Raw genomic sequence first — 26,575 nt, 5'->3', positions numbered from 1 at the left:
TTCACTGCCAGGGAGGGAGGATGGCCAGGAGCGTGGGCCGTGGCTGCTAGCAGAGTTATCTTAGTTTGTGACCATGGAGAAGAGGGTTGGTGAGAGGGGAACGCCACAGCAGGTGGTGGCCTCGCGTACCCTGTGGGTAGTTAAGTACAGAAGTTGTGAAGAAGATGATGGGGCGAAACCCGATTCCACCATTGCCCCTGCCACCAGTGCACACAAATCCCATCTCCCTTTTGTTCTGCTTTCTTATGCCAAAAAGAAGTCTGCCTGCCCCATGATAAGAGCTATCAGGCATAGTCTGAGGATAACTATAAGCAGCTTTTGAGTATCTTTGTTCCTGACAGCTTAGCTTCTGGGGTGACAGAGTGGCACATGCAATTGCTGCTGCTGGGTCTGCTGACTGCTTGCGTTGTTCTGTTTTTATAATGGTCTCCCTGGTCTACAGATGCCATCTGAGTTCAAGATCTGTTGGCCTCTAGCAAACAGGACGAACAGCCCCAGTGCCTGCGTGATTTTACTTTTCGTACAGAAATTCCTTCCCTTTTTTTCTGCACTCAAACTTCTAAACAATATACTAAGATCCTTGGATAGGTTTCACATCTATTTCTTGTTGAAATCACAGCTGGGGGATACAGCTTGTATTGGGGTAAAATATTGATGCTTTGGCATTAGACGCTTGAGGTGTGAAACCAGTGTTGATTTTTAGATACAGCAGCCTTGGTCTTTGTGGTTGTGGTTTGGTTCTCTTGCATTTGTATAGTGCAGTTCCGGAAGTAAAGGGCTACTGGTGGGGAAATGTAGATAGTAATTATCAATACAATGTCTCGCAGTTGGGCTTTGAGATCACGTTATACCGCTGAAGGTGATGGGCTCATGTGGAAGACCGCTGTGTGCCTGCAACATGGTGTAGGTGTAAAGCTGTTGTTTTTCCCTTTATAGGACCAGATGGAAGCTGGCTTGTTGCAGTGGAAAATCCTTCTGGGTATATATTGAAGTAAAATACTGTTCTGTCTTCTAGACATGTTGTTGTGAAGACTTCTCCCAACCACAAGTACATTTTCACGCTGAGAACCCATTCCTCAGTCGTTCCTGGCAGCATCGCATTCAGCTTGCCCCAGGTACTATATGGTTTGACTTACTGTTTTGCTGTAGAATAAGCAAAATCTCTTTTGAGATCAGGACTGAAGATGACTCATAATTGGAGGGAGATGTCTGCGTAAATGTACACTGTGAATTTGATTTCTGACAGGAAAAGTTCAAGGAGACTTTTACTGTAACTGAAGCAAACTTGCTTATAGTATTTTGATCTATTTTTAGCTCATGGTGGGATAAAGATACTAGAAAAGATGTAATTTAACCTTTTAAAAACCCGCCAGAAACAAACTATTTCAAAAGCCTAAGCAATGTCTGCTATTCCTTGTGAGTCTGTATTGTTGCCTGGTTTCCCTTGACTTTAAAGGGTTTTTGTTGCTGTACTGCTGTTTTAAAGACCTGCTAGAAGTTTTGTTGACTATATTCAGTCATTGTTAATATTTTTAGATTAAAAGTGCAATGAAATGCATAAAATAGGTTTAACTGGTCTCCTCTGTCTTAATTAAGTCAAGTTGCCACATGTTAAATGATGTTTAGAATAAATCATTGATGCAATTAACTTCTAAATACAAAAATGAATCTTGTAGCCTTTAACTGGCTTACCCAGCGAGTTGCATAACGTAAGACTGCAGCAGTCATGGTCTCTGATTTAATGCTTTCGTATTTTCCTGCTAGTAACTGGTCTAGAAGCCGCGGCTCTGTGCTGCGAACGCTTCTTTTCCTCAGCAGATGTCTTGGCATGGGCCCTAATAGGACTTTTTGCTTTTTGACATGTTGTTCAAATTCAGATTTGTCCGGATGAGTGGGCGAAGAGGGTGCTATGTTAACCATATGTCTAGCTGTGGTTTGTGATGCCCGGACTGAAAAGCAGCTATCAGTAGACGATACTTTTGTTGCAGGGTTAAAGCAGCTGCACTCATGGTCTAGGGTGGATTTTTGTAGATGCCAGTAGCTGTTGTAGAGCTGGGAGAGCTCTTCTGCTATGGAATGAGGTAGGTTGCCTACCTGTAAAAAGTGACCTGTGGTAGCAAATGTTAGAGCTACTGGTAGATGAATGTTTTTTTGAGTATTCCTGATGCTGGGTCTTCATTTCCAGTATTTCTAGAAGCCTTGGGTAATTGCAACCAGTGTTACACAAAATGTGTGTTTACCTTATGTGTTCATGGATGGTCATGTAGCGGACACGGGCTCTAAGAAAGTCTGTTTGGTGTGCAGTCGTTACGCACATGAAGTTCTTGACCACCTTTACTCTGTGATAGTCTTAACTCTTAGGCTTTGCAGCCGAAAGCCATGAGCAGTTTTGTGTACTGCAGAGCCCGAAAGATGAGGAGCCGTGCAGGGATGATGAACTTCTTAGCACAAAACACCCAATGACCATAGGAACTGAGCTCTATCTCTTCCCCCAGAGAAGGTCTTCGCTAATCTTTCTAGCAGAACTTGGCCAGCATTCCTTCCTGTCCTGAAATTGAGGGAGAGGCTTCATAGGCTTAACCTGGAGGGTGTAAGGAAAGCCCAGTGTTGGCAGGAGCCCCGGGGTGCCTGGCCACCATTCTTGCACTTGTGGTCACCAGTGCCTGGTTTGTCAGGTGAAGGTGAGCTTAGGATATCTGTTGCAGAAGAATTGGAGTGTCAAGGGGAGGGGGAGAATTTTTCCTGGTATTGCAGGTAAACAGTGGAAGCTGTGAAGCATGAGATTAACTATGGAAACATAGTTTGGTTTCACCTTTTTGGGAATACCAGTAAGTACATGTAAGACTTCCTGCTCTGGGCTTTGCTTTCTAACAGGCTGATCTCTGTTACACCAGGGGAATTGTTTCCTTAAGCTTGAACCATGAGCGTATCAGCCAGGGCGTAGGGGGGGAAATTTTCATTTTTTAAAAGAGGTTGTTGTATTACTTCTCCCAGACTTGTTCCTTCCAGATAAAAAGCCAAACATAGATGACCATAAAGTACAACATTTCAAATGTGCCCTTACCAGAGCCTTGTGTAATGTTACTTGGATAGTTTCGTGGTTCGTGCCTCCCTAAGGTTTAGATAGTTGAGAGACCGTGGGTACTGCATAGCCTGAGATGTGGACTGTAAATACACACTGGCCAATCTGTAACACAAGAGCCATTGGAAAAATGCCATTTCTGCAATTATCCAGAACTTTTGACATAGTAAAGGTCATAGATTTTTGTGTCACATAATTATTGAACCATTTCTCACTTTTCGTGCAGTTCTGTGCTGCACCAGTCTTTCTGAAGGAATTTGAAGGGACCCAAAGGCTTGAACAGTTTTGTTCTTGGTGGTTCTCTGAACAAGTTTTGGTTTAGGTAATATTACGTCATATACATTAAAGCACATTACAACCATTTCCTGTGACTGGTATGTACACGGAAGCTTTTACAATGATCATGGAGTGTGTAACAGTCTGTCTTGCCTCTTCCACTACCTGTTGTGTGATCAGGACCTGAGCTTTGGTACAAAACGTGCAGAATGACAAAAAGCCCTATCCAGTAGATAACTTTGGCCTTTGAGGCAGTGGGGTGACCAGTAACATGAAAGAGGTTGGACAGAACAACCTCCTGAGGTCAGAAAATGGAATTATTAATGGAGATGACGCCAAGTTTTTAACTTGTTTGCTGGTATTTTGAGGGTCTTTATAAGATCCCATTCTGCCCCTTTTTGCTGCTTCTTAAGGTTCTCGTGGGGGAGCCTGCTTTTCTGAGTGAGGGTGCTGACTTGGAGTGGACATTTGTTCTACTGAAGGACAGGCTTTCTGAAATTTTTGTCTTGTTTTTACAGAGAAAATGGGCTGGACTTTCCATCGGACAAGAGATAGACGGTAAGTCAGTCAGCAGCGCGATCATGACGTGTGTTTGTAAAAGCTGAATTCTGTGTCCTCATACTGAAGTGAAACTGAATTGGAAAATCTCAGATCTTCAGCCCTTCTTCAGGTAATGTGGGGCCCTCATGACTGAAAGGGAGTCTGTATCTGTGGGCTTTCTGTCTCTAACATTTTTGAAACCTGGAGGACTATTTTGACTGTTACCTTCAGACGTCTGCTAGTATATCAGCATAGCTCTGTAGGGGACGTCAGTGGCCATGTGCAGATGTGAACATTTGACATGTCCTGGATAGTCTGTCCTTATGGCTTTGGAGAACACTTACCAGCTAACAGAAAACAGCTGAGGCTGTTCTTGTATCTAAATTTGAGTATTGAGAATGGGGAGGTTTTAGTGCTAAGAGCTGCCAAAAGCCAGCAGTGTGTTCTGGATGGCTGGAGTGATGAGCTTTGTGAGTAGCACTGGTGTTTTCACCAATAACTGACTGGAATTTTCTGCAGTATGAAGAAGGGAAAGGGATACCATGTTGAGTTTGTGCAAATTGAAGATTGATATTCCAGTTACAGGTCTTAATTGAGCCTGACAAGCCTTTGCCAGTGTTCAAAGAGGAGACCAATTTGCGTCCCTCAGCTTGCAGGTCTATTTTCCATTTATTTGTACTGTCTGTCACCGTTACCTCTGGTTTATGAATGATTGACATCACTGTCAGTTATAGTGCAGCTGTTTAATCTGTCTGTAGCTTCTGGAGTATTGGCCAAACTCCTGGCAGCAGCTTGTCATAGGAGGGTCTCCATGTTCTTTACAACAGCAGACCAAGGTAATGGATCCTGTCTGTTCTTTTGACTGTCAGGAATTACCTGTGTGCTCCTGGGGGCAGCCATCTCCTCGTTTCCCTTGACAGGGATGCTGTGGTGAGCCCTGCTCTAATGGTTGGCTGGCTCACTGTCATTGAGGTGGAGCAAACTGTTCGTTAGGCCACTGTTTTGCTATTTGGGGTGTTCACGGTGATTCCAGGGAATTCTCCTCTCGTGAGGATTGTGGGCAGAGCTAACGACTGCATCCTGTGTCAAAAAGTAAGGAGCACCTAGACTGAGAAGTGGCAGAGCTGTGGATGTGAGGTACTGTTAGGGAAGCTCGCTCCTTGGCGGTTTGTTTTCTCAGCTCCTTTGGTCTCAGCAAGTCCGTGGGCATGGGTAGTACCTGAGCGAAGTCTTTGTGGATCTCTTTGCTGTGACGAGCTAGAGTGGGTCTGCTTGTCTCTCTGCACAACTAGGTGCCTCACAGATCATGCTTGGAAGCTGGATCTTTTTGCTAGCTTATTTTGTTTTGTTTTGTTTTGTTTTTTGAACTGAAGAATAACCTTTCATGAGAGACCCATAATATACCTTATGGAGACCCATAAATTCATTTCTTTCTTGCGCTTGTTTGGTTGCTGATCAGTAACGTGTGCCAGCTGGCTTACAGATAAATGCTTTTTCGTACTCAAGTTATTTGGGGAAAGAAACACTAATATTCAGCATGATTAACTGTTAGAGCAGATTTGTGATTGTACTTGTACTAGACCTTGCTATAAACTTACCAACTATGTGGGAGCATGTATTAAGAAAAATAATGCAGTAAATTTATGCAGAGTGACTAAATGTCATATGACTCCCTGCTGAGTATAGAGGATTTGTAAAGCTGTTCTACAGGTAGGGAGAAGTAGTCATGAAACTAGTGATTTACCAGGGCTCTCTTTTTCTCTTGTTCCCCTACTAATGTGAAAAGTATGTTTTAAATGTCAGTTTTAAATGCGGTCCACTGCTTAGTGGTACAGCGAAGCTGAGTCCCATTGAGCCCCTAATGCTATGGGAATGGTTTTCCAGGAGTGAATCTTGTAAGTTTGCCTTTGTGGGAAGGTTGAGCGCTGTGAGTGGCTGCAGTTGTCTTGCCTTCAGTGCGGTTCAGCTTTGTCAGCTCCCGTGTTACAGTTGGAGATGCACACCTGGAGCGGGGGGCTGGCTGCCTCAGCTGCATTCTCGGCACCAGGAGGTCACTGCTGCCTCCTCAGCCTGCCTCTTTCTAGGATGTTCCAGGGTTTTGAAGCTGGTGCTCTGTATTGCTTACTGGACTGCCTCGCCAGTGGTGCGTTGCTGTTCTCCTCTGTTCCAGATATCCCCAGCATTCAGTCCTTGATGTAAGGACTAATCTTACTCAGTTGACACCTCAGTTGTGTGATGTGTCCAGATCCCAGGGACTGATACTCTTTCCAGAAGCTTTTCTTTGACAAAGCCCTGAGATTAGGCAAGTGAAAGGAAATAACTGCCCTGAAGTGACCCGTGAGGTAAGAACTGCTCCTGTTGTGCCCTTGCAGGACCAAAGTCCCTCCTTCGTTAGCTATGGCTTATGTGATAACCCTGCTGCCAGACCCCTTTTTGAAAGAACTCGTTGATACAGTAGATAGACCTCAGTTCAGGAAGTGGTTTAGTGTTTCATCTTTATCCCTACTTCCTGGAAGATCTTTCTTTGACAGCTCGTTTCTAGGTGGCCTGTTGTTACACCGGGAAGGATGTTAAACGTGTGTGCTGTGATGACCTGTGTGTCTTCTGGTACCAACTTAGGCAAGAGACAGGCACTCTTTATTCTCTTGTTTTGAACGAATCCTGTACCATAGCATGCTGGATGCTTGTTTTGACATCCCATCTTCCCAGGAGTCTGCAGATTTAGTCTGGGACCGTTCTACTGCCAAGAGGCTTGCTAGGAAATAGTAGGTTATGTGTGAAGTACATTTCCCTTATTCACCTCCTACTGCTTTATCCTTAGCTGTGACTGCTGTATCAGATGAGACTTTCTTCTCTAGATTCAAGGCAAACCTATAATGTTCCTCAGTCTTCTGGAGAAACATCCGCTTCTGTCCTTCGCTGCAGGCTGGTTTGTGAGTTATTAGGACTGGGCTTTGTGAGATCCTGTCCTTCTGTTCAGTTCTGCTGAGGCTGTATCCCTGAAGTTGTGGACCAAGCTCTTCTTTCATTTCCAGCCTCTTTCCTCCAGCAGCAACAGCTCAAAGTGGCCCCTTGTTTTTGAGTGATGTACCTTGAAATGTCAGTAGCAAAAGGAAGACCAGGGAAAATGTGGACCTCCTGCTGAATGAGGCAGGTGCCTTGGTGATGGAGGGTACGGAGAAGGCAGTGTTACTGACTGCCTTCTTCGCCTCAGTCTTTGCTGCTAAGGCTGGTCCTCAGGAATCCCAGACCTTGGAGGTAGGAGAGGAAGTCTGGAGGAAGGAAGAGTGCCCCTTGGTCGAGGAGGGTTGGGTTAGGGATCCCTTAGCTGGACTGGACACTCACAAATACGTGGGCGCCGATGGGGTGCACCTGCAAGTGCTGAGGGAGCTGGCAGACATTATTGCTAAGCCGCTTTCTGTCGTCTTTGAGAGGTCATGGAGGATGGGAGAGGTGCCTGAGGGCTGGAGGAAAGCAAATGTCACTCCAGTCTTCATAAAGGGCAAAAACGAGGATCCGGGAAACTACAGACCAGTCAGCCTCACCCCCATCCCTGGAACAGCTCATTCTGGCTGTTGTCTCTAAACTGGTGGAGGAAAAGAAGATTATTGGGAGTAGTCAGCATGGATTCACCAAGGGGAAATCATGCCTGACCAACCTGATAGCCTTCTGTGATGGCATGACTGGCTGGGTGGATGAGGGGAAAGCAGTGGATCTTGTCTACCTCAACTTTAGCAAGGCTTTTGACACTGTCTCCCACGACAACCTCATAGGGAAGCTTCGGAAGTGTGGGATAGATGAGTGGACAGTGAAGTGGATTGAGAACTGGCTGAAGGACAGAGCTCAGAGAGTTGTGATCAGGGGTGCTGAGTCTAGTTGGAGGCCTGTGACTAGTGGTGTTCCCCAGGGGTCAGTCCTGGGCCTGGTCCTGGATGAAGGGGCAGAGTGTACCCTCAGCAAGTTTGCTGATGATACTAAACTGGGAGGAGTGGGTGACACACCAGAAGGCTGTGCTGCCATTCAGCGAGACCTGGACAGGCTGGAGAGCTGGGCAGAGGAACCTCATGAGGTTCAATAAGGGCAAGTGTAGGGTCCTGCACCTGGGGAGGAACAACCCCACACACCAGTACAGGCTGGGGGTGACCTGCTGGAGAGCAGCTCTGCGGGGAAGGGCCTGGGAGTGCTGGTGTGCAGCACGTTGACCATGAGCCAGCAATGAGCCCTCATGGCCAAGGAGGCCAATGGCATCCTGGGGGGCATTAAGAAGAGTGAGGCCAGCAGGCCGAGGGAGGTTCTCCTCCCCCTCTACTCTGCCCTGGTGAGGCCACATCTGGAGTGCTGTGTCCAGTTCTGGGCCCCCCAGTTCAAAAGGGACAGGGAACTACTGGAGAGAGTCCAGCGGAGGGCTACAGGGATGATGAGGGGGCTGGAGCATCTCTCCTACAAGGAAAGGCTGAGAGACCTGAGGCTCATTAGCCTGGAGAAGAGCAGGCTGAGAGGGACCTTATCAACACCTATAAATATCTAAAGGGAGGGTGTCAGAGGATGGGGACAGGCTCTTCAGTGGTGCCCAGTGACAGGACAAGGGGCAACAGGCACAAACTGGAGCAGGGGAAGTTCCGCCTCAACATGAGGAAAAACTTCTTTTCATTAGGGGTGGCAGAGCCCTGGCACAGGCTGCCCGGGGGGGTTGTGGAGTCTCCTTCCCTGGGGACATTCAAAACCCTCTGGGACGTGTTCCTGTGCGACCTGCTCTGGGTGACCCTGCTTTGGCAGGGGGTGGGTCTAGGTGATCCCCAGAGGTCCCTTCCAACCCCTGTCAGTCTGGGATTCTGTGAGGCCTGTGTGGATTTGGTGCAGTTGGCAATGACTATGAAGTACCTTCCATGCCACTTTGTTTTCTGCCCCCGTTTCAAGGGCGATTCAATTGATTCTGCTTCACTGAAGGTAGCCTGGGCCATGTTAGGATACACCCAAGTATGCCCCTGGGCTAGTGGCTGTTTCTTCTGTGTCAGAAATGAAGGGTAGTTGATGCTTTGTTTTGGGCTGTAGGAGCCTCATAGATTGTATTACAGCACTTGAATTTGTGGTAACCTAACTTTTTGCTACGTAATCTGGAGAAGAGCTGGTCGATCTGCTGCTACAGAAAACCAGTTATGACCTCTTGTCATTGCTTTTTTGGGCAACGCTGCTCTCAATGCCTGCTTTTGGGATTTCTGAAGACATGTCTTCCAAACCCTCGGGTGTGGGTATAGCTGTTGTGGTACTACAGCATGTGTGAATTTGCTTTCAGTGTCCTCATCCCCCAAAGCTTTATGGCGTTTGAGCTGGTTTAAAGGAGACTATTTAGAGTTTTTAAAGAAATGCAGGGAGTGGAGTTACATTTGCCATATTTAGTGATCTTGTAGTAGAACATGGATGCAAGAGAAATAAGGGTCTCTATCAGAAAGGATATATTCAGTTTTATTAAGTACTCATTCTGAATGGAAGAACATGTATTGCCAAACTTAGTATGTTTAATACTGGTGGAATCTTGCTGTTCTGAAATGTCCTGTTTCTTTTTCTTCTTTTTTTTTTTTTTTTTAACAGTTTCCTTATACACCTTCGACAAGGCTAAGCAGTGCATTGGCACAATGACCATCGAGATAGATTTTCTGCAGAAGAAGAGCATTGACTCCAACCCCTACGACACAGACAAGATGGCTGCTGAATTCATCCAGCAGTTCAACAGCCAAGCCTTCTCAGTCAGCCAGCAGGTGTGGGCTTTGGTTTGGTTTTTAAGGCGAAGACGTTCTTAAGCCACAGGCGCACGTGTGTGCCGCAGGGATGTAAAACGCTGAAGAATGCCTCGGTGCCGGCGCTGAGCCGCAAAGGGCAGCTCACGGGCAGAGACTGTTCGCCGTGTGAATGGTTTCTTTATGAGAACTTGAACCATGGTGACTTTCACTGAGAGCATGAGCAGAGTGGTTTAAAATCTGCCTTTTCCTTATCTAAAGAAATCTGTCTTTGTGAGGAAAATCCCAAGGCTGGGGAGAGCTGGGTTCTTTGTTGTGGCCTGGTTGGATATAAGGATGGCAGCCCCTGGAACCTTCTGAGAAGTAACTTTTCTCTTCAGGGTATATGAGATAAAAATGGACACCAGTTTTAGTTCTCAGTAGCACCTTTCAAGTGCCGTGTATTTTCTTGTAACATTTATTGCTACTCCATGGACCCCAGTGGTACAATAGCTATGAAGCGTTTGACTTGGGGATTTCTGAGGGCTGATGTCCCTATAACAGAGCCTTCCTCAGCTCTGCGGCAGCTGGGCTTCTGCCTCTGCGAATGTCTGCAGTAGTCTCTGGTTTGCCATGTTCTCGGGACAGGTTGAGGTCTGTCTCTCATAGCAGTTTACAACTTGCAGGGTCTGAATCTAAAGTCAGTTGCAAATGTAATCGTGGAGGAAAGGAGTTGTGTAGCGGCAGCTTGCTGTTTCTCGTGATATTCATTCTGTCTGTCGTTGTTCTAGCACTATTTTTGAAGTGTCCTTGTCAAACTGAAGTGCGAAAGATCAAAAAGGTTTGAGCTAAATTGTTCTCCCTGCCTAGCACCAATGTTTAAAGGGAGAGGAAAATGTCAAGAGATGGCACGGAACATTTAGCCAGGGAGAAAAGGTGAGGGGAAGACAAGCTTTTCTCAGAAGGAGAATTTTTTTTTGAGTTTTCCCGATTGACTTCATGTTCTGCTACTTTTGATCCATTACTCTTTAGGTACGGGACATGAAAAGGACAGGTTCAGTTCACCAGACCTTTACAGGGCAAAAACTATGTGGAATTTGTTGGGTGGTGAACTTAGTCTTCAGGCTTTTTTCTCTTCAAATCTTTGTAGCCTTGTCAAATCCTCCATGAGTTAAAATCCCCTTCTGTTTTTTCCTTCGACAGCTTGTGTTCAGCTTTAATGACAAACTTTTTGGCCTGTTGGTAAAGGACATGGAAGCTATGGACCCCAGCATTCTGAAAGGAGAGTCTGGAGCAAGCAAAAAGCAGAAGGTAGGCTCACAGGAATTCATGTTCATTCCCTAGGGACTGCAGAGATTCAAGTACTGGCCAGATCTTGCTACAAGGAGGAATTTAGGTTACCTCCATTTGGAGAAGCTGCAGGCTTGTTTCATCTGGCTGTGTCTTTTGCCCCGGAGAAGATAAGGAGCGTTGTGTTCAGTTCAGTGCAATCTCCTGTGCTTGTGTAGTTGGGAGCTTAGAGTTGCACCCACTAGAGCGCAGAGCTGGCGGAAGACGCAAGGAATATCGTTTGGTCTTTCTGTACTAATTCATGGAAACATCCTCTCTTGAGCTTATTGTCTTCCAGATATGTCCAGTTTTGATTTTTGTCCTTCTGTAGAAAGGACATGATTTTATTTTCTTTACTTGCTAGATCTTGCTGAAATGAAGCAGTTGGTTTTGAACTAAACAAAGAACTTTTAAAAGCCAATGTATTACACCTGATGAGCTGCTGCATTCAACAATGTTAGTTTTAGAGGGGTGTTGGTATTTCACATTCTTCTCAACGACTGTTGTAGTGGAGCCTTTGCTGCTGTTTCTTGCCTTCTGAGGTGTGCCTGGAGATGCCTAAGGCTCTGAAGTTGAGCCTAAGAGCTTCACGTAATTACTTGTTTCCCTCCCTTTTGCAGATTGAGGTTGGCTTGGTTCTTGGAAACAGCCAAGTTGCCTTTGAAAAAGCTGAGAACTCCTCTCTCAATCTCATCGGTAAGCTCCACTGTATCCAAAGAGATAAGTAATGCTTGAAGTTTGCTGCTTTTCAGGCCTCAGAGACTTATATGCCTCAGTTTCTTTTTCTGGTTACATCAGTTGACCTAATCCATTGAAAACTGCGTCTCAAAATGTCTCCTGGTATCTGTTTAGACGAGATGATGACTGGATTTGATCCCTTAGGAACCCGTGGCACCCTTTAGAAAGCAGTTTGCAGATGCTCAGGACTCTTGAAAACCACTGCACTGAGAAGACGTGATCCCTCCAGCAGACTTTGCTGCTTCTAAACAGGAGCTCTGTAAAAGTCACTGTCCTCCCAGTATGAAGCTCCACAGCTGACCCACGTACTAGAGCAGTCCTGTGGGTCTCTATGCCGTGCTTATCGGCACAGTGTGTCTAAAACATGCAGACCCAGAGCTGGGAGGAGAAAAGGTGAGTGTGACTTTGAGAGATTCTGACAATAGCAGAGTGAGTTAGGTGAGAAGTTAACCTGCACTCCTAGGCCTAGACTAGAAAGGCACTGTGGAACAGTAGCATCAGCAAAAAGTGGTAACTAGTTGAAATATTTTAATTCATTAAACATCAGAGAATGATATTTTCAGGGAGGCTAACAAGCCAACACCTCTTTAATTGAATTTAAGTAAAACGTGGGGGGAATGGGAAATCGAGAACTTTTTTGAATGTGTAGCCAAAACTTCAAAGTGACTGCAAAACTTCTGAAAATCCCCTCTCTAACGAGATCTCCTCTTCAAGGAGAGAGGGCAGCTTCTGAAGAGCACTTCAGTTTTCTTTACTTCTGCAAGTCCTGCTCTTCAGAAACCGATGGCGGCTGCAAAACAGCGCAGCAGGTTCGTTGTGTGTGTTTCACGGTGCACGCAGCAAGATTATTAACAAAACTATGACCTTTTTTTAAAAAAAGTTTCTCAAACCTCAGCAAAACAAACCTTTGTGTACAATTTCAGACTTCACTAGCAAAGAAATGGGGGAATAATTGATGTGTCCTCCTCACATTCATTTAGAAGGAAACTGGTGTAGAGCTAGGGGAGGAATCCAGTGCATTCCCGTAGTGCCACCGGCTTGAATGATGGAGACCAGGACCACCAAGAGGGCAGTGAGGGCCCCTTCACTGCAGTTGGCTTTGTGTGTACCCTGGGACCGTGGTGGCAGTTCTGCAGCACAGGTACACGCTCTGGTAGTCTGGCTATTCCTTTTCTTACCAGTGTTAGGAAGTGGATGATACTTAGCAAGCCTATGGTTGCAAATACCTCCCTTGCTTGGTAATATGGCTCTAGGCATTCTTTTCTGGGTGTGATTCAAATCCTGTACTTGAACAGACACTCTTATTTTTCTTTTTTCTCACTTTCTTTTCCTATTTTGTTCCCTCTGCCCGGAGTCCATGAGCTAAGACAATGTCTCCTCTTGCTGCTGCTCTTCCACAGATGAGAAGTGGCAGGTGAAGGCTGCTGTGAGTGGGGGTTCAGTGAGCCTGGCCAGCTCAGATGAGCTTTAATACTTCCTATTTTTGCAGTCAGCTCTGCTTGACTGCGGATACTCAGTGTTCATTACAGAAATGAAACCTGTGAGCGTAGCAGCCACTGAGGAAAGTTCAATTCAACTCATTCCGCGTGGCCGGAGCTTGTAGGGGAGGCTGAGTGTTGGTGCTGCCCTGAAGCGCCGTCTTCCCTCCAACGCGAGGCTCGTGACTTCACGTTCTGTCGCCGTCTGCTTCGCGTGCTGCAGTCGCTCCCCGCTCACGGGGAGCCGCGAGGCTGGTGCGGAACCACGTACCTTGCATCTTCTGTGGACGGTTTTGTCTGAAAGCGCAGCCCATCATCTGGGCTGAAAATGCCCCAGCAGAGGTCCGTAGGCTGAATTGTAGATGCCTGTAATTAAACATATTAACAAGGAGACAGGTTTTAATGAAATTTGCGTGGGCAATTAGTTCATACCTGTGATTACGGCCCGTTTAGTTTTTACGGTGTTTTGATAGGACAGCTTGAGGTGAGTATTAACATAATCCTGTTTATTGCATCAGAGCGAGCAGCGATATTTGACTTGGCTGATACTCAAAGCCATATAACGACCTGTGATCTTCCTCCTGTTGTGCATAGGTGTGAAGGGTGGTCCTATGGGAGAGCTGATGGATTGGAAATGGGAATCCTTCACTGTGATTCAATTTCTTTGCCTGCAGACAAGACAAAAGAGTTGCTTATGCCTCAATTTACTTCTGTCAGATTGGTGCCTTATTTAATCTCCTCATTGATCTGAGGCAGAGCTACTTAATGTGCTTTGTTAGTCTCTGGAGAATTGTAAAGTTCTGAATAATTAAATTCTCAGAGAGGAGATAAAAGTAAAGTGTCACTGAGCACTGCCTTCAATAAAGGGCCTTTATTTTTTCAATAGAAGAGAATTTTAATTATTTTTAAAAAAAATCAATTCTATTTATTCTACTTAGCATAAAATTGTGGGTAATAAAACCAATGAATGATGTTTTAATTCAATCTGCAAGAATTTTACCGTGATCAGCCAGAAGGGGGGAGTGTAGGCTAGGCTCTACAGGAGAGGAGCATCCCTGCCCCAGTGGTCTGATCTAAAAACTGTCGTGGAGCCGTGAGATAATAAACACACGGTAATCGGTGACTCAACTGCTCACTGCTGCCCTGCATGGTACCGTGTGTTAGTGCTGTGTTATATGTTCTGCCATGGTGTCCCCAAGGGGTGGGTTAGAGGCACGTTCTCGTTTGTTTGGTTTGCTGCAGCAGGCATTGAAGTATTGATCCCAGGTGTGTTTAGACTGAGGATTAGTAAAGTCTGCTTCAGCTAACACAGAGCTCTTATTTAGTGTATTTACGGGACTTCTAAATGCTAACTCATTGTCTGGCTCAGCTTGAAGTATCTGTAGAAGAGGTCATGGAACGAATCAGCAAAATGCACAGTGGTAGTTGGCCATGGCTGGCTTTTCAGGGGAGATAATGATCCCCAGGGTCAGCCCTGTGAAGCACTGTGTAAGTCTAAGAAAATACAGGACATCCAGTTTCTGCGTGAGTTAAGGATTATCTTCGGAGTCTTTGCTTTCTCTCTGGATTTTTGTGTTACTGTTGGTTTCACCAGTAGCTGAGCAAAGAGGTGATGCTGAAAGCCGTTTGCAGGCATCGATCTAACCGATTCAGTGCTTGTTTATAAATTCCCCCAAATAAACATCAGGTGAGACTACACGGATTTGACTGTTAGCATCTCAGCAGTATTCTTAAAGTAGCGTTTGTGCTTATTGTCTGCCTCCTGAATGCCCCGATTACTTTAGAGGTCTCTGAAAAGGGACTGAGGAGGTCTGCAGGACAAAAACGTGTGTGGTTTGTCAGCAGGAGGGGGACGAGGGCTGCTCCACTGCTGCATGGAGACTGCAGGACCTGTGCTTAGGGGATCTGGCTCAACTTGAAGTAGCTCTAGAAGAGGTTCTGGAACAAACAGGCAAAATGAACGGTGGTAGTTTACCAAGACCAGCTTTTACTCTTCTGAGTTGTAAAGGAACTAGCTGACCAAGGTTTTGTGTAACCTTGCTTAAAATTGCTCTTGTATCTGAGGACTGGAAGATGGTGATGTGCTTTCAGAGAATGATGTGATTCCAGAGAATGTCTGAAGAGCTACACAGCTTTGAACCTGAAATCTGTACAGAATAAATCAACAGAAACTGTAATAAAGAATTAGTGGATATTTTTATAAAGGTGATGCACTGGGAAGGGTCAGCTTGTCTTCTGTAAGGGCAGTCCTACCTCCTGAACCCACCAGCGTTCACTACAGGAATCAAAAGGCAAGGGCATAAGGGCTGATGTAGTCTGCTGCTTTTTCAAAGCTCTTCCAGCAAAGTTCTTTATCAAGGTTTCTGTGAAAAGAATCTAAGCAGAGATCTGAAAGGGATCCTTGTGTGAGTAGATGGGTGATGAAAGGGTAGAAGTAAATAGCCAGTGCCAGCAGAGTTCTGCGTGAATCTCTGCTGGGCCCTTTGTTTTTCATTGTAATTAGTGAATAATAGTAATAATTTCATCACTGTGAGGGCGGTGAGGCCCTGGCACAGGCTGCCCAGAGCAGCTGTGGCTGCCCCCTCCCTGGCAGTGCTCAAGGCCAGGCTGGATGGGGCTGGGAGCGACCTGGTGTGGTGGGAGGTGTCCCTGCCCATGGCAGGGGGGTTGGAACGAGATGGTCTTTATGGTCCCTTCCCACCCAAACCATCCTGTGATTCATAAACTGGAAAAAAGACTGAGTAATGAGGTTGACACAGCTTGCTCTTATGAAGCTCAGTGACTAAGAAATAAAATGGCAGAGGAAATTCACTATAAATAAATGTAAAGTGATGTGTGGGAGGAAGAACCCTCCTAACTTCAGTCAAAAATGATTGCTGTTTTGGGCCAAGATCCCAGGTTTGATCATTTGAAGGAAATGCTGGACCCATGCTCAGCAGCAGCCTGTACTCTGTTAAGAATTTTTAAGCAAGGTTGCTAAGAATTGTTCCACAGTATTAATAAAGGAATATGAACAAAGCAGAGCATAATTTTGTACCTGTATTTAAGATACAAACAAACCACAGTGCATGCAGTTCCAGTTTGCCTGTCTGTCAAAGGATGTAGTAGAAATAGAGAAGACTGAGAGGAAAGCAAAGGTGCTCGATGGTGGAGCAGCTGCTGCGTAAGGAAGGAAGAACAAGTGAGGACTGCTCTGCCTGGGAAAGGCACGACTGGGGATGATACAGGACAAACCAGTCACCCCAGGTCGCCTGAAAGAGAGTGGATACCGCTACTATTTACTGTCTCTTCAGGTATGAGACCTGGGGGATGTCAAACGAAGCTGGTAGGAGCTGGCTCGGACACACCAAAGGAGGTGTTCGGTTGTGCCCTCAGCAGCAGATGTGGTGAGCTGGATGCTGCAGGGCACGCTGGGTGCGACGTTCACGTGGCTCCAAGGGGACCTCGGTAAACTTGTGGCAGAGAAATCTATTGTGGATTCGTAAATACATAGGAGCAACGTGTGGCTCGAGAAATCCCCGAACAGGACGGCTGGAAGGCCGGGAAAATAGTTTACTAAGCACGCTGAGTCTGGTGAGCTGCCCGTGGCATCCCTGTCGTGGCGTGTCCTCCTGCCTAGACCTGGTGAAACCGAACATGGGGTTAGCTGGACGTGGGTCTGCCCTGGCAGAACTGTTCTGGCGTTTGTACTTCGACGTGCTCCGATTCTGCTGAGCTACAGGTTTGAAACGATTTCTTTTTTTTGCAGGTAAATCAAAGACCAAGGAGAACCGCCAGTCAATCATCAACCCAGACTGGAATTTTGAGAAAATGGGCATTGGGGGCCTCGACAAAGAATTCTCAGATATTTTTCGACGAGCTTTTGCTTCTCGAGTTTTTCCACCGGAAATCGTGGAGCAAATGGGTGAGTGTGATCTGGAGAAGCGTGGCTGGGGCGCAGGATGCGGCCTGTTTCTGGTTTGTAAAGACCAGATGTCAACTAACAATCTTACGACGCTATAACATGGCCATTGCTTAGGGATCTGGTAGACTAACAAAGCCTTTTCTTCTCCTGTTGTTCCTGAATGTCTTTCATACTCTTGTTACTTGGCTAGAGAGGGGGGACAAAGAAACAAGGTGAATACTCAACACATGGAGTGTCTGAATGACTAAGATACAGGATTTGGCTGAATACTTTTCTGCTGGAACACAAATGCTCCCTATTCTTTTGAATGCTTCCTTTATTCACAGCAGTGAGGCTGAATGCTCGTGTTCCTGACATACTGGCCGTGGGCTGTCTGTACTGTTCAAAGGAAATTCTGTCTTAATGATCCTCCTGCCTTATATATTAAATATCTGTTGTCCTGGCAGTTGCACTATAAACCGATGTCCTTCTCACAGCGTTAGCCCAATAAATAGAGTATCTTGTGTGATCTGTGCCTAGTGGGATTGGAAATGCTGGAGAGGATGCACAGGCCATGGCACGTCTCGGAGTTTGTGAAATAAAAGCACAGATTCTAAATATAACTTTTTTTTTTTGGGTCGGGGGAAGGGAAGGCAGTCCCATTACTTTGTAAACATGTGCTGGCAGGCAGATAAATGGTTTTAATTTTTAGTAAGCAATATGCAGCTGCAGATATCTTATTTTGTCACATAAAGTGGCTGGGGATGTTATAGCTGGTCCTTGTTCTCTAAATATAATCTCTGTGGGTTCATATTTAAACTTGGAATCCGTAGCTGTATGATTTCTGTGTATGTTTATATTTCTTGATCCACCTTCCCTCTCCCCACAAATGAAGCAATCAAGATTTTGATTACAAAACAGATTTTCATCAGAAGATACGTCCTGTTTGCGTGTGGCTGTGTCCGTTTCCAGTGCTCGTGGAATTGATGTTAAAGTAAACTTCCCTGTGAGGTGCGTTAGGTCTTTCCTTAGTGATTTGAACACTTATGGAGAAACACTGAAGAAACCCTCTAGGCTAAATCCAATTAGTGTATGATTCTCTCTCTCCTGCCTTTTTACTTCATATCGATCTGGTAGCCGAGGCCTTCTGGGAGCTGATCTTGGTTCTCTTGGTTTTTGTGGCTGTGAGCAAGTCGTAACTTCTCTGCCTCTGCTTGAGAATATCAAATGCTTAAATTTGTTAAATATTTAGCTGCTCTGCAGAGAGAGGAAGTGAGAGCAATGGTGTTGGCAGTGGAAAGAATAGCTTTTACCGAGACACTGTGTTGTGTCCAGGTCAGAAATGTTGCTGACAGCTGGCCTTTGGATGGACCAGCACCACTTACTTCAAGTATTTTTACCTTTTGAAGCAACTGTGATGTATATTCATGGCTGCAGTGCAGAGTCCTTAGCTGTGACCATATGTGGCGGTTAAAAGACTTTGGGAATTCTCATCAGTCTCTCTGGACTGTGATGAGAAATATGTTAGTAGGCTAGAGATAATTAGAGCTTGTTTTCATTTTGCTGTAGCTTCACCTATTCGACTTCCCTGGCTGCGCGCAATCTGGCAGCCTGCTAAGCAGTCGTGTGTCAGGCTACGATCGCGTCCCCTCGGTGTTAGCGTTAGCTGAATTAACCTGACAGCTGGGCACTCTTTGGTAACGATGTGCAGCAGCTAGCTCTGCCGTGGAGGAGCTACATCTCCATTGGGTACCTGTGGAGAAGGTCAGAAAACCTTCCTGGCTGCTGGCTGAGGCTGTGGAGCTGTTTGGCAGGGTGCGCTGCTCAGATGGTTCCTCTTCTTAATTGGTGTTGCTTAATACAGGAAGAAAAAGATTCTCTGAAGGACCACTAGTATTTTGATTACCCTGGGCAATGAATTAAAGGTGTGCTGTATTATTTGTGTAAATACATATACCATTACTTGTGTGTGTTTACACACAGTCTGCACAAAGAAACATTTTTCTGGTAAGAAGTTAGACTCCAAACAGAGCTCTCGAGCTCTCTGATTAACCCTAGGGCTAAAGAGCTTATCTGAAATTTGAAAAAACAAAACTTTCTGACATTCATTTTCTTTGCCTTGGTTATAACTTGCTCTTAACTATATTTCAGATCTGAAATGTCAGTGTGACAGCTGTTCACCTTTGCATATAATTTATTGGGAAAGGAAAAGAAAGAATTTGCTTGCTATCTGGTGTTCCAGTGCTCACCCATTTCTGGTTTTTGCCCAGTGCTCACAGACTGCAACTTCCATGCCAAATGCAATAAATATTTTTGTCCCATAACTACATAGAGGCTCTGTAGACCCTTGAAAAAATTACTTGCAATTTCTGTGTGGTTTATCTAACTTCGAAGGAATGTTCTGGGTTTGGAGCGTATAAATCAACGTTAGTTAACCATATCATCCAAGGGTGTAAATACTACTCTGATGCTACAATCTTTGGTTTATCCAAGAAAAGAAACCTTCAGCTGGTTGTTAAATCTTGCCATAGCTTCCTGCTGCCCTGGAAAGGGGCAATTCACTTCTCCCTACCCACGCTGTTCCCGTACGTGTATCTACCACCTCTACTGTGGGAGCTTTGGGCTGGTATGACCCAACTGAGAGCTAACACTACTGGAAATAAAACCCACTACTAATAAAAAAACCTTAGAGGGTTAGCATCCAGCTAGGTCAGCTCTCTGGTTGGCTTGATGTGACAGGGCTACGTGGGTGCCAGGGGCAGCAGGAGGAAGGCAGTGGGCAGGAGGGTAAGGTCGCTTCCGTGGGAACCTTCATCCGTGTAAGCTGGTCGCTTGTAAGGCTGCAGTTTTGCAGCCACTTCCTGGAGATCCTTTGGCATTACAAACATCGGCGATGCTGTTACCTTTCGCCTGATGCTTGACTCTTCGTGATCTTGTGGCTGCCAAGTGGAAATAAATCTGTATTGGGATGGGGACTGAGGAAGGTGTGTGAGAGGGGCACTCCTTTTTAGTGCTGCTGTGCGGCCTCGCGGTTGTACGGATGATACTTGTATGGAAGGAGCTTTACCCTTGCAGGGCACTGGTGGAGGTAAAGTAGCAGTCACGTTCTTTCTGAAGGACAGCTCTGCAAAAGCCGTGTTTCTAGGGAATTGTCCTCCTTTTCAAGCCCTTTGTGGATCTCTGTGATGTTCCAGCTCATAGTAAAGCTGTGGAACTTGGTGAAACGCGAACTGGTTTTGGTTACTCTTTGTTGCTGTTCAAAGCATCCTCTCACTCAAGCTAAAGCTCCTCCTTTTATTTGATAAATATTGTATTTTTCTAAACTGTTCCTGCAGATAAGTGCTTTCTTTACGTCCGGGTTAAATGCTGGGTTTTCTGTTGAGAATTTAAATTCAGCTCATTCAATGGCTTGTGCCATTGTCTAACATTAAGATGATTGCTGAATACTTATTGTAACACTGTTCTCTTTTTTCTTTTTTTTTTTCTTTTTCCTGACTTCGACACGTATTTAGTAGATTTCAGCAAAACTGAAAAGCATTTTCTCGGGCCCGAGAAGAAAATGCTAGCACTGAACTCCTGTTTTTCTTTTTAAAGAACAGTCCAGTATCTCATGCATTGAAACATGAGCTTGACTTTCAGCAGGGAAGTGATTTTTCTGACTTATGTGGCACATCAGTCGTCATAGAGGCTGCTGAAAAGGCAGGTTCTGCATTGTTGTTGTTACGGTTTAATAACAGGTATAGAAATGTCTGGTGTTACGGATCACGTTCCTTTTAAGAGATTGAAATGGCACCCAAATTCCCCATCCTCTCCTGTTACCATCAATATGTAGGTTAAATCAGACTTTTCCGAGGTGATTCCTGTTTTCTGGTAACTGTCTTAACTTGTCCTCTGACCTCTTGGGATCAATTGGTTTCAGTGCTCTGTAGTTTTGAAGTACAGCTCGCTATTTGGAAGTGAAGTATTAACAAAACACAAGATGAACGTTCAGTTATCAGATACTCAGATTTTATTTCCTTTCTTGGGTTCTGACAGTGGAGTCTTGTCTCTCACCCTATCTTAAAAATTAATACATTAATGTTCTTGAGGTACTCAGATACTGTAATAATGGAAAGGATCTCATCCAGTCTGTTCTTAAAATAGGATAATTTTAATGAAAAATCAGGGTCAAACATGTCTAACCTGTAACTGAGGTGATAGAGATGCCAGAACCTCCCAAGGCAGCCTGTTCTGCTGCTTAGAGCATCTTTACTGTTGGAATTTTTCAACTGTTTATTCTCAGTCTTGCAGCAGTTCATCATATATTGTTTATTTCTTTTATGGTTTTGGACAAGGCTTTTACATACTTGTCTGTTCGTGTTTCTCTTCAGTATTCTTCAGGCTAGATCTCAGATTCTTAAACCCTTTCTCACAACCTCTACATCACTGATTGTTGTTTCTCTTCCTTTGGTCATTCTTCACTGCGTAGAAGCGTGGTGACCAAAACAGGGCACGGTAACTGAGGCTGCTAATCAATTCCAGATCAACTGGCAGGTTTTGTCTGTGCCTCGGTGTACGTGCTGTTTATAATCCTCAATATCACAATTTTTTTGCTTTGCAACATGCAGTTAATTATTCCCACCCCAATTTAGAAACTTGTGCATCAAGTTACATTGTTTTTAAATGAATTTAATCCTGCCTGTCAGTGTATTTGTAGATCTTGGCTTTGTAAAGTGCAGATTTAATAAGTGCGTTCTGTTCCTTCTTCCAGGCTATTAATAAAAGCACGGCATACCAGTAAATTCAGGATGGATCCTTTCTCGTGGTGCTTTTTTTGGTGGAGTTTTTTTCCATCCGCTTTTTTCTACCTTTAACTTCATTCAGCCTGTGTTTTTCCTACATGTTTATGAAGATGTTTAAGACCTATTTATATCTTCATGAAAGTCTAAATCTCCCTCTGTTGCTTTGCTTGTTTTCTCAAACCCTCTGTGTCTGACCTCCTACCTTTTCCTAGAGGGAAGTTGTCTCAGGCTGATCTGATAAATTCCTTTTGGCTATTTCTTGTATCCTTGTTTTCTTCTATCTACTTAAAAAGACATTGTGCTAGATTTTTCCAGGAATTAAGCTAGTGATAGGTCTATACCACACAGTCAGAAAACAGTTGAGATTGAAAGGGATCTTTCAAGATTTAGTCCAACCCCGTGGCTCCCTTCTTTTTCCTTTTATAACATTATGGATGACATTCACTTCCTTCCCCCCAGTGTTTCACCCACCCTGTTCAAGTTCTCAGTGACTTTGACATGATTTCAACTTCTCTGAGTGCTCTTGGGTGAAGTTCATGTCCAGATAATCTGCAAATACCTCGTACTCTCGTGGACTATCTCGTGTTCTTTTCCTACTCCTGTTTCCTATTCTTGCCCATTTGTCACTGGTATTATTAGCTGCCACAGAACACATGAAGTCTTCATTGGTGTAAAACCAAAAAAAAGGTATTTAGCTGTTTGAACTTAGCATTTTCTATGGTTAGCTTTCCTTCTTTATTGGAGTGTAGACCAATGCTTTCCTTGGTCTTCTCCTAATGTGATTATAAAATGCTCTGCTCACTCTGAAGCACATGTTTTCCTGTGGCCACTGAGGCTGAATCTGGTCTTACTTAACTCTCACTTAACTCTTCCTCCACATATCTGAGAAGACCTCTGTGTGCACTTTCTTTGAGGAGGAGAGCTGAGAAGTCTCTGGCATCTGCCTTTTCCCTCATCTTTGTAAAACCATGGAGGTTGACTTCAGAGCACCCCAGCATCCCCCATATTGTAGAAACTTGAAGAAAGGAAATGAGGAGAGGTTACGTGTGGCTGGATAAATGGTTGAGGGAACAATTGTAGGAATAGCTGGTCTGCACTCGGTGATGAATAGTTGCAGTCACATTCTGCAGACTTCTCTGCTGTTTAGTGTGGTCACGAATGACTCGGGGGAAGGAGCCTGTTGAATCTAAACTGAAGACTGAATTGCAGCTGGGGTCTGATGGACGCGCCCATGAGTGCTGTGGAGGCTGGCCCGTGTCATTGTGAGGCTGCTCGCAATTCTGTTCGAAAAGTTATTGCAATCAGGAGATGTGCTTGAGGACTGGAAGAAAGCAAGTGCCACTCCTATCTCCAAGAAGAGCAAGCAGGAGAAGCCAGGTACTACAGGCCTGTCCAGCTCGCCCTCAGTCTCTGGGAAGGTGATGGAGCAACCAATTATGGAGATTATTTCCATACAAGTGAAGGATGAGAAGGTGATTGTGAGTGGACAGCATGGTCTTATGAAGTAGTAGAAATTGTGTTTAACCAACCTGATAGCGTTCTATGACCAGCTCAGGGGATGAGGGGAGAGCAGTGGATGTTTATCTCAAATGTATTAAGGCTCTCAATGCTGTCTCCTGTAACAGCCTTGTAGAAAAACTGGTGGAAGACAGACTAGGTAAGCAGGCAGCACAGTGGACTGAAAACTGGCTCAACTGCTGGGCGTGAAGGGTTATGACAAGCAGCACAAAGCCCATATGGAGGCCAGTCACTAGTGGTGTATCCCACATGTTCATACTGGGGCCAATAGTGTTTAATCTCTTCGTTAATGACCTGGATGATGGGATGGAGCGCACCCTTAGCAAGTCTGCAGAGGACACAAAACTGGGAGGAGTGGCTGGTGCACTGGGCAACCTGCTCTCGGTGAACCTGCTTTGCACAGCGGGGTTGGACGAGATGATCTCCAGAGGTCCCTTCCAACCTCAGCTGTTCTGTGGTTCTGCAGAAGGACTTTCCAAGACTGAGTGACTCAGCAATGAAACAACAAATGAAACCTCATGTTGATCAGTGAAAAATGATGTGCATGAAAATCACTACTTGTAAAATGCTGATTTTCCACTTGAGCAAAAATTTGGGGCTGTGTTAGATTTAATGAAACAGTTGCTCAGAGGCACAGTAGGGGTCAGTCAATTCCTACTTGAATTTGGTAATTATTAAGAAGTATTAAATAAAACCCCACAAAATAGAACATAATTATGCCTCTGTGTAAATCTGTAATTTGTTCACGTATTGAATCGCTGGGTTCAGTCTTGGTCTTTGTATCAGAAAGGATGCCGTGAAACTGGAAAAACTTTGGAGGAGGGCATCGGGACGGTGGGATCAGAAAAGCTTCCGTACACAGAGTGGATTGGCTTGAAGGTCTTCACCCTTGGACAGAGACCAGGGGGAGGGATATGCAAGAGAGGGCTTCAACATTCTGCATGGCCAGGAAAGAAAAACGCTTGCTCTTTCAACCCAGGAATGTGGAAATGTGAAGTGAAGGTCGCAGATGGCAGGCTTGGAAGGAAGAGAAGGGGCTTTACACCAAACGTGCTGCAAGGAATTTCTGCATTTTGGGGTCAGTGGCCGTAGTCATCACCAGATGCTGAGAGGACTTTTGCACTTACTTCCTATGGCCGCAGTTGTGGTGGTCATGAGCAGGCATCGTCACCAGTGTGTGGCAACCGCAGGTTTTCTCTAGCTGGAAAACCAGGCCTGGAGACATCCCAGTGACCCTGTTATGTTGATACTTGTTTACTCTGTAATGCTCTGCGGGTAAGTGTTCCAGAAGGCATTTACAAATTACATCATGTCGACTTTCTAAGTAGACAGACATGATCCAGCTTTATTCCAAAAAGTAGAAAATGCTGCTGAGATTTATGGCTATTAACATCCAGGTGGGATATGACTGTAAACATCAGCTGCTGTGTTCAGCAATCCATCCACCAGCTCTGCATAATCTTCATCCGAAGTTAGCTACATTTTGGGAGATCCTTTATTAAGAGGCAGAGGCATTTACTCTTTTGCTACAGTGCTGACTGACTTCTTTTAAAGATTGGTTTGTTTTGTATATAGTCTTATCAAAATCCCTTTTTCTGAGTCATGATTTTGTTTCTGTAGCCAAAGGCATTCCGTTGGAAGCTTCTCAAAAGCTGATTTATTTTCATTTTTATCACATTCCATCAGAAACTGATAAATGTCCTGCCATTGTCATAAATCTAGTTATTGCCTCCTAATAGATGTCTGCATTAAACTTCTCACAGCCAAACAAGGTTATGACGAGAAAGCTGTTTTTGAAGATCTAGGAAGAACTCACTGACTTTCTTGTCTTCTCTTCACAGTGGCAAATGATTTTATAGATCAAAAAAACTGTCTCTGAGAGTCCACTTCTGTTTGAGGCGTAGCCTTTTCCCCGTCTCAGCTTTGAATTAAAAGTAGAAACAGGTTACTTCAGTCTTGCTGCGTGTCGGCAGCACGTAAATCCTACAGGAAGATTGACTGGAAGCAGTGATATAGGCTGGAATAATGCTGGAATATAGGCTTACAAGATAAGAGGAGGGGGAAATTCCACTTAAATTTTGGGGGAAATTTTGTCTGTGTGGCAGGTGAAGTCTGGGAACCCTGATGTGACTCTAACCTGCTTGAAGATTAATGTGCAAAGATAAGCATCTCTCCCTGATGTATTCAGCAGCGGTACTTTACTATCGATGCAGATTCCCGATAGGTACGTACGGATGATACAATCACACCAGAATGCTTTGATTTTAATTAAAAGGGGAATTACACTCCCAAGTAGAAAATCCCTATTATACTAAAACATTTCTTCTGATCTTTCAAAACAAGTGAATAGTGAGACCTGAACAAATAAACTTTATCTTGTCTTTGGGTAAGTGACACTCTGGTTCAAAGTAGTGTTTGACTTCTCTTGGTAACACTAGTAACTCTCCCATTCTTACCAGTTTTTATGTTTTTTCCCTGATATTTTGTGCAGAATGTTTCCCATATTGGTATATTTTAGTTCCCATTAACATACCCATTCAGGCTCTAACTCTATGTCATTAAATTGCATAATTACCTATCACATTACAGGAGTGACCTTTGATTTGGAGTCCTAACGGTAAGCTTAACGAGTTAGAGATGTCTGCACTGCTAATAATTTGTGTTTGTAAGATTCTCATAATAGTATTGACATTTGGGCTGCATTGGTGAAATCAACAAAGGGGAGATAAACTTAATCAAAATTCCTGTGTGGTGCATAGCGTCCCACTGTGATTTGAGACGTAACATTTGTAGTTTGTCATCACCTGTCTATTTTAATAAAGTCCTGCTTGTGTTTAAAACTTTAATTTTAGCCAGGTGAACGTAGCTGTACAGGGAAATCTCTACTGGAGTAGCTTGTGGCGATTTTATTTGAAGAGGAACTAATTGCTTTGGTTTCAGGAATGTTCTTCCACCTGAGCAAGAGCCAGCTCTTGATGTTGCCAATTCAGCGGCAACCAAATCTTGCAGCAGATGGTCAGTAATGTCCTTGATGTTCAGATGTGGGGGAACACCCGTGTGTGGTGTTACTTGCCAAAGACTGAGCGTGGACTGCCCGGCACCGACGGGGCTTGTCTGGGTAAGGTTTGGTAGTTGTCAGGTTGTCTCTGGGAACCTGCTGTGTCCCAGCGCTGGTGATTTTGCTCTGGAGGGGCGAGTAGCTGATGGCATGGTACAGCTGAGGATTCGGCAGACAG

At 44.8% G+C, this 26,575-nt stretch overlaps 1 protein-coding gene across 1 annotated transcript in view; it reads left to right on the top strand.

Annotated features, from left to right (window-relative positions):
- NSF (N-ethylmaleimide sensitive factor, vesicle fusing ATPase) overlaps nt 1-26,575 on the top strand; it is a 71,848-nt gene that overhangs the window by 4,972 nt on the left and 40,301 nt on the right. The window contains exons 2-7 of the mRNA XM_086477890.1: nt 1,016-1,115; nt 3,877-3,916; nt 9,488-9,654; nt 10,816-10,923; nt 11,562-11,637; nt 16,906-17,061. Coding sequence (XP_086334016.1) covers nt 1,016-1,115; nt 3,877-3,916; nt 9,488-9,654; nt 10,816-10,923; nt 11,562-11,637; nt 16,906-17,061 — 647 coding nt within the window. The remainder of the gene's footprint in view (nt 1-1,015; nt 1,116-3,876; nt 3,917-9,487; nt 9,655-10,815; nt 10,924-11,561; nt 11,638-16,905; nt 17,062-26,575) is intronic.

Source organism: Leptosomus discolor, chromosome 25, assembly GCF_034619465.1.
Source record: "Leptosomus discolor isolate bLepDis1 chromosome 25, bLepDis1.hap2, whole genome shotgun sequence".
NCBI lineage: Eukaryota > Metazoa > Chordata > Aves > Leptosomiformes > Leptosomidae > Leptosomus > Leptosomus discolor.
This window is presented reverse-complemented; position numbering and strand designations above follow the sequence as displayed.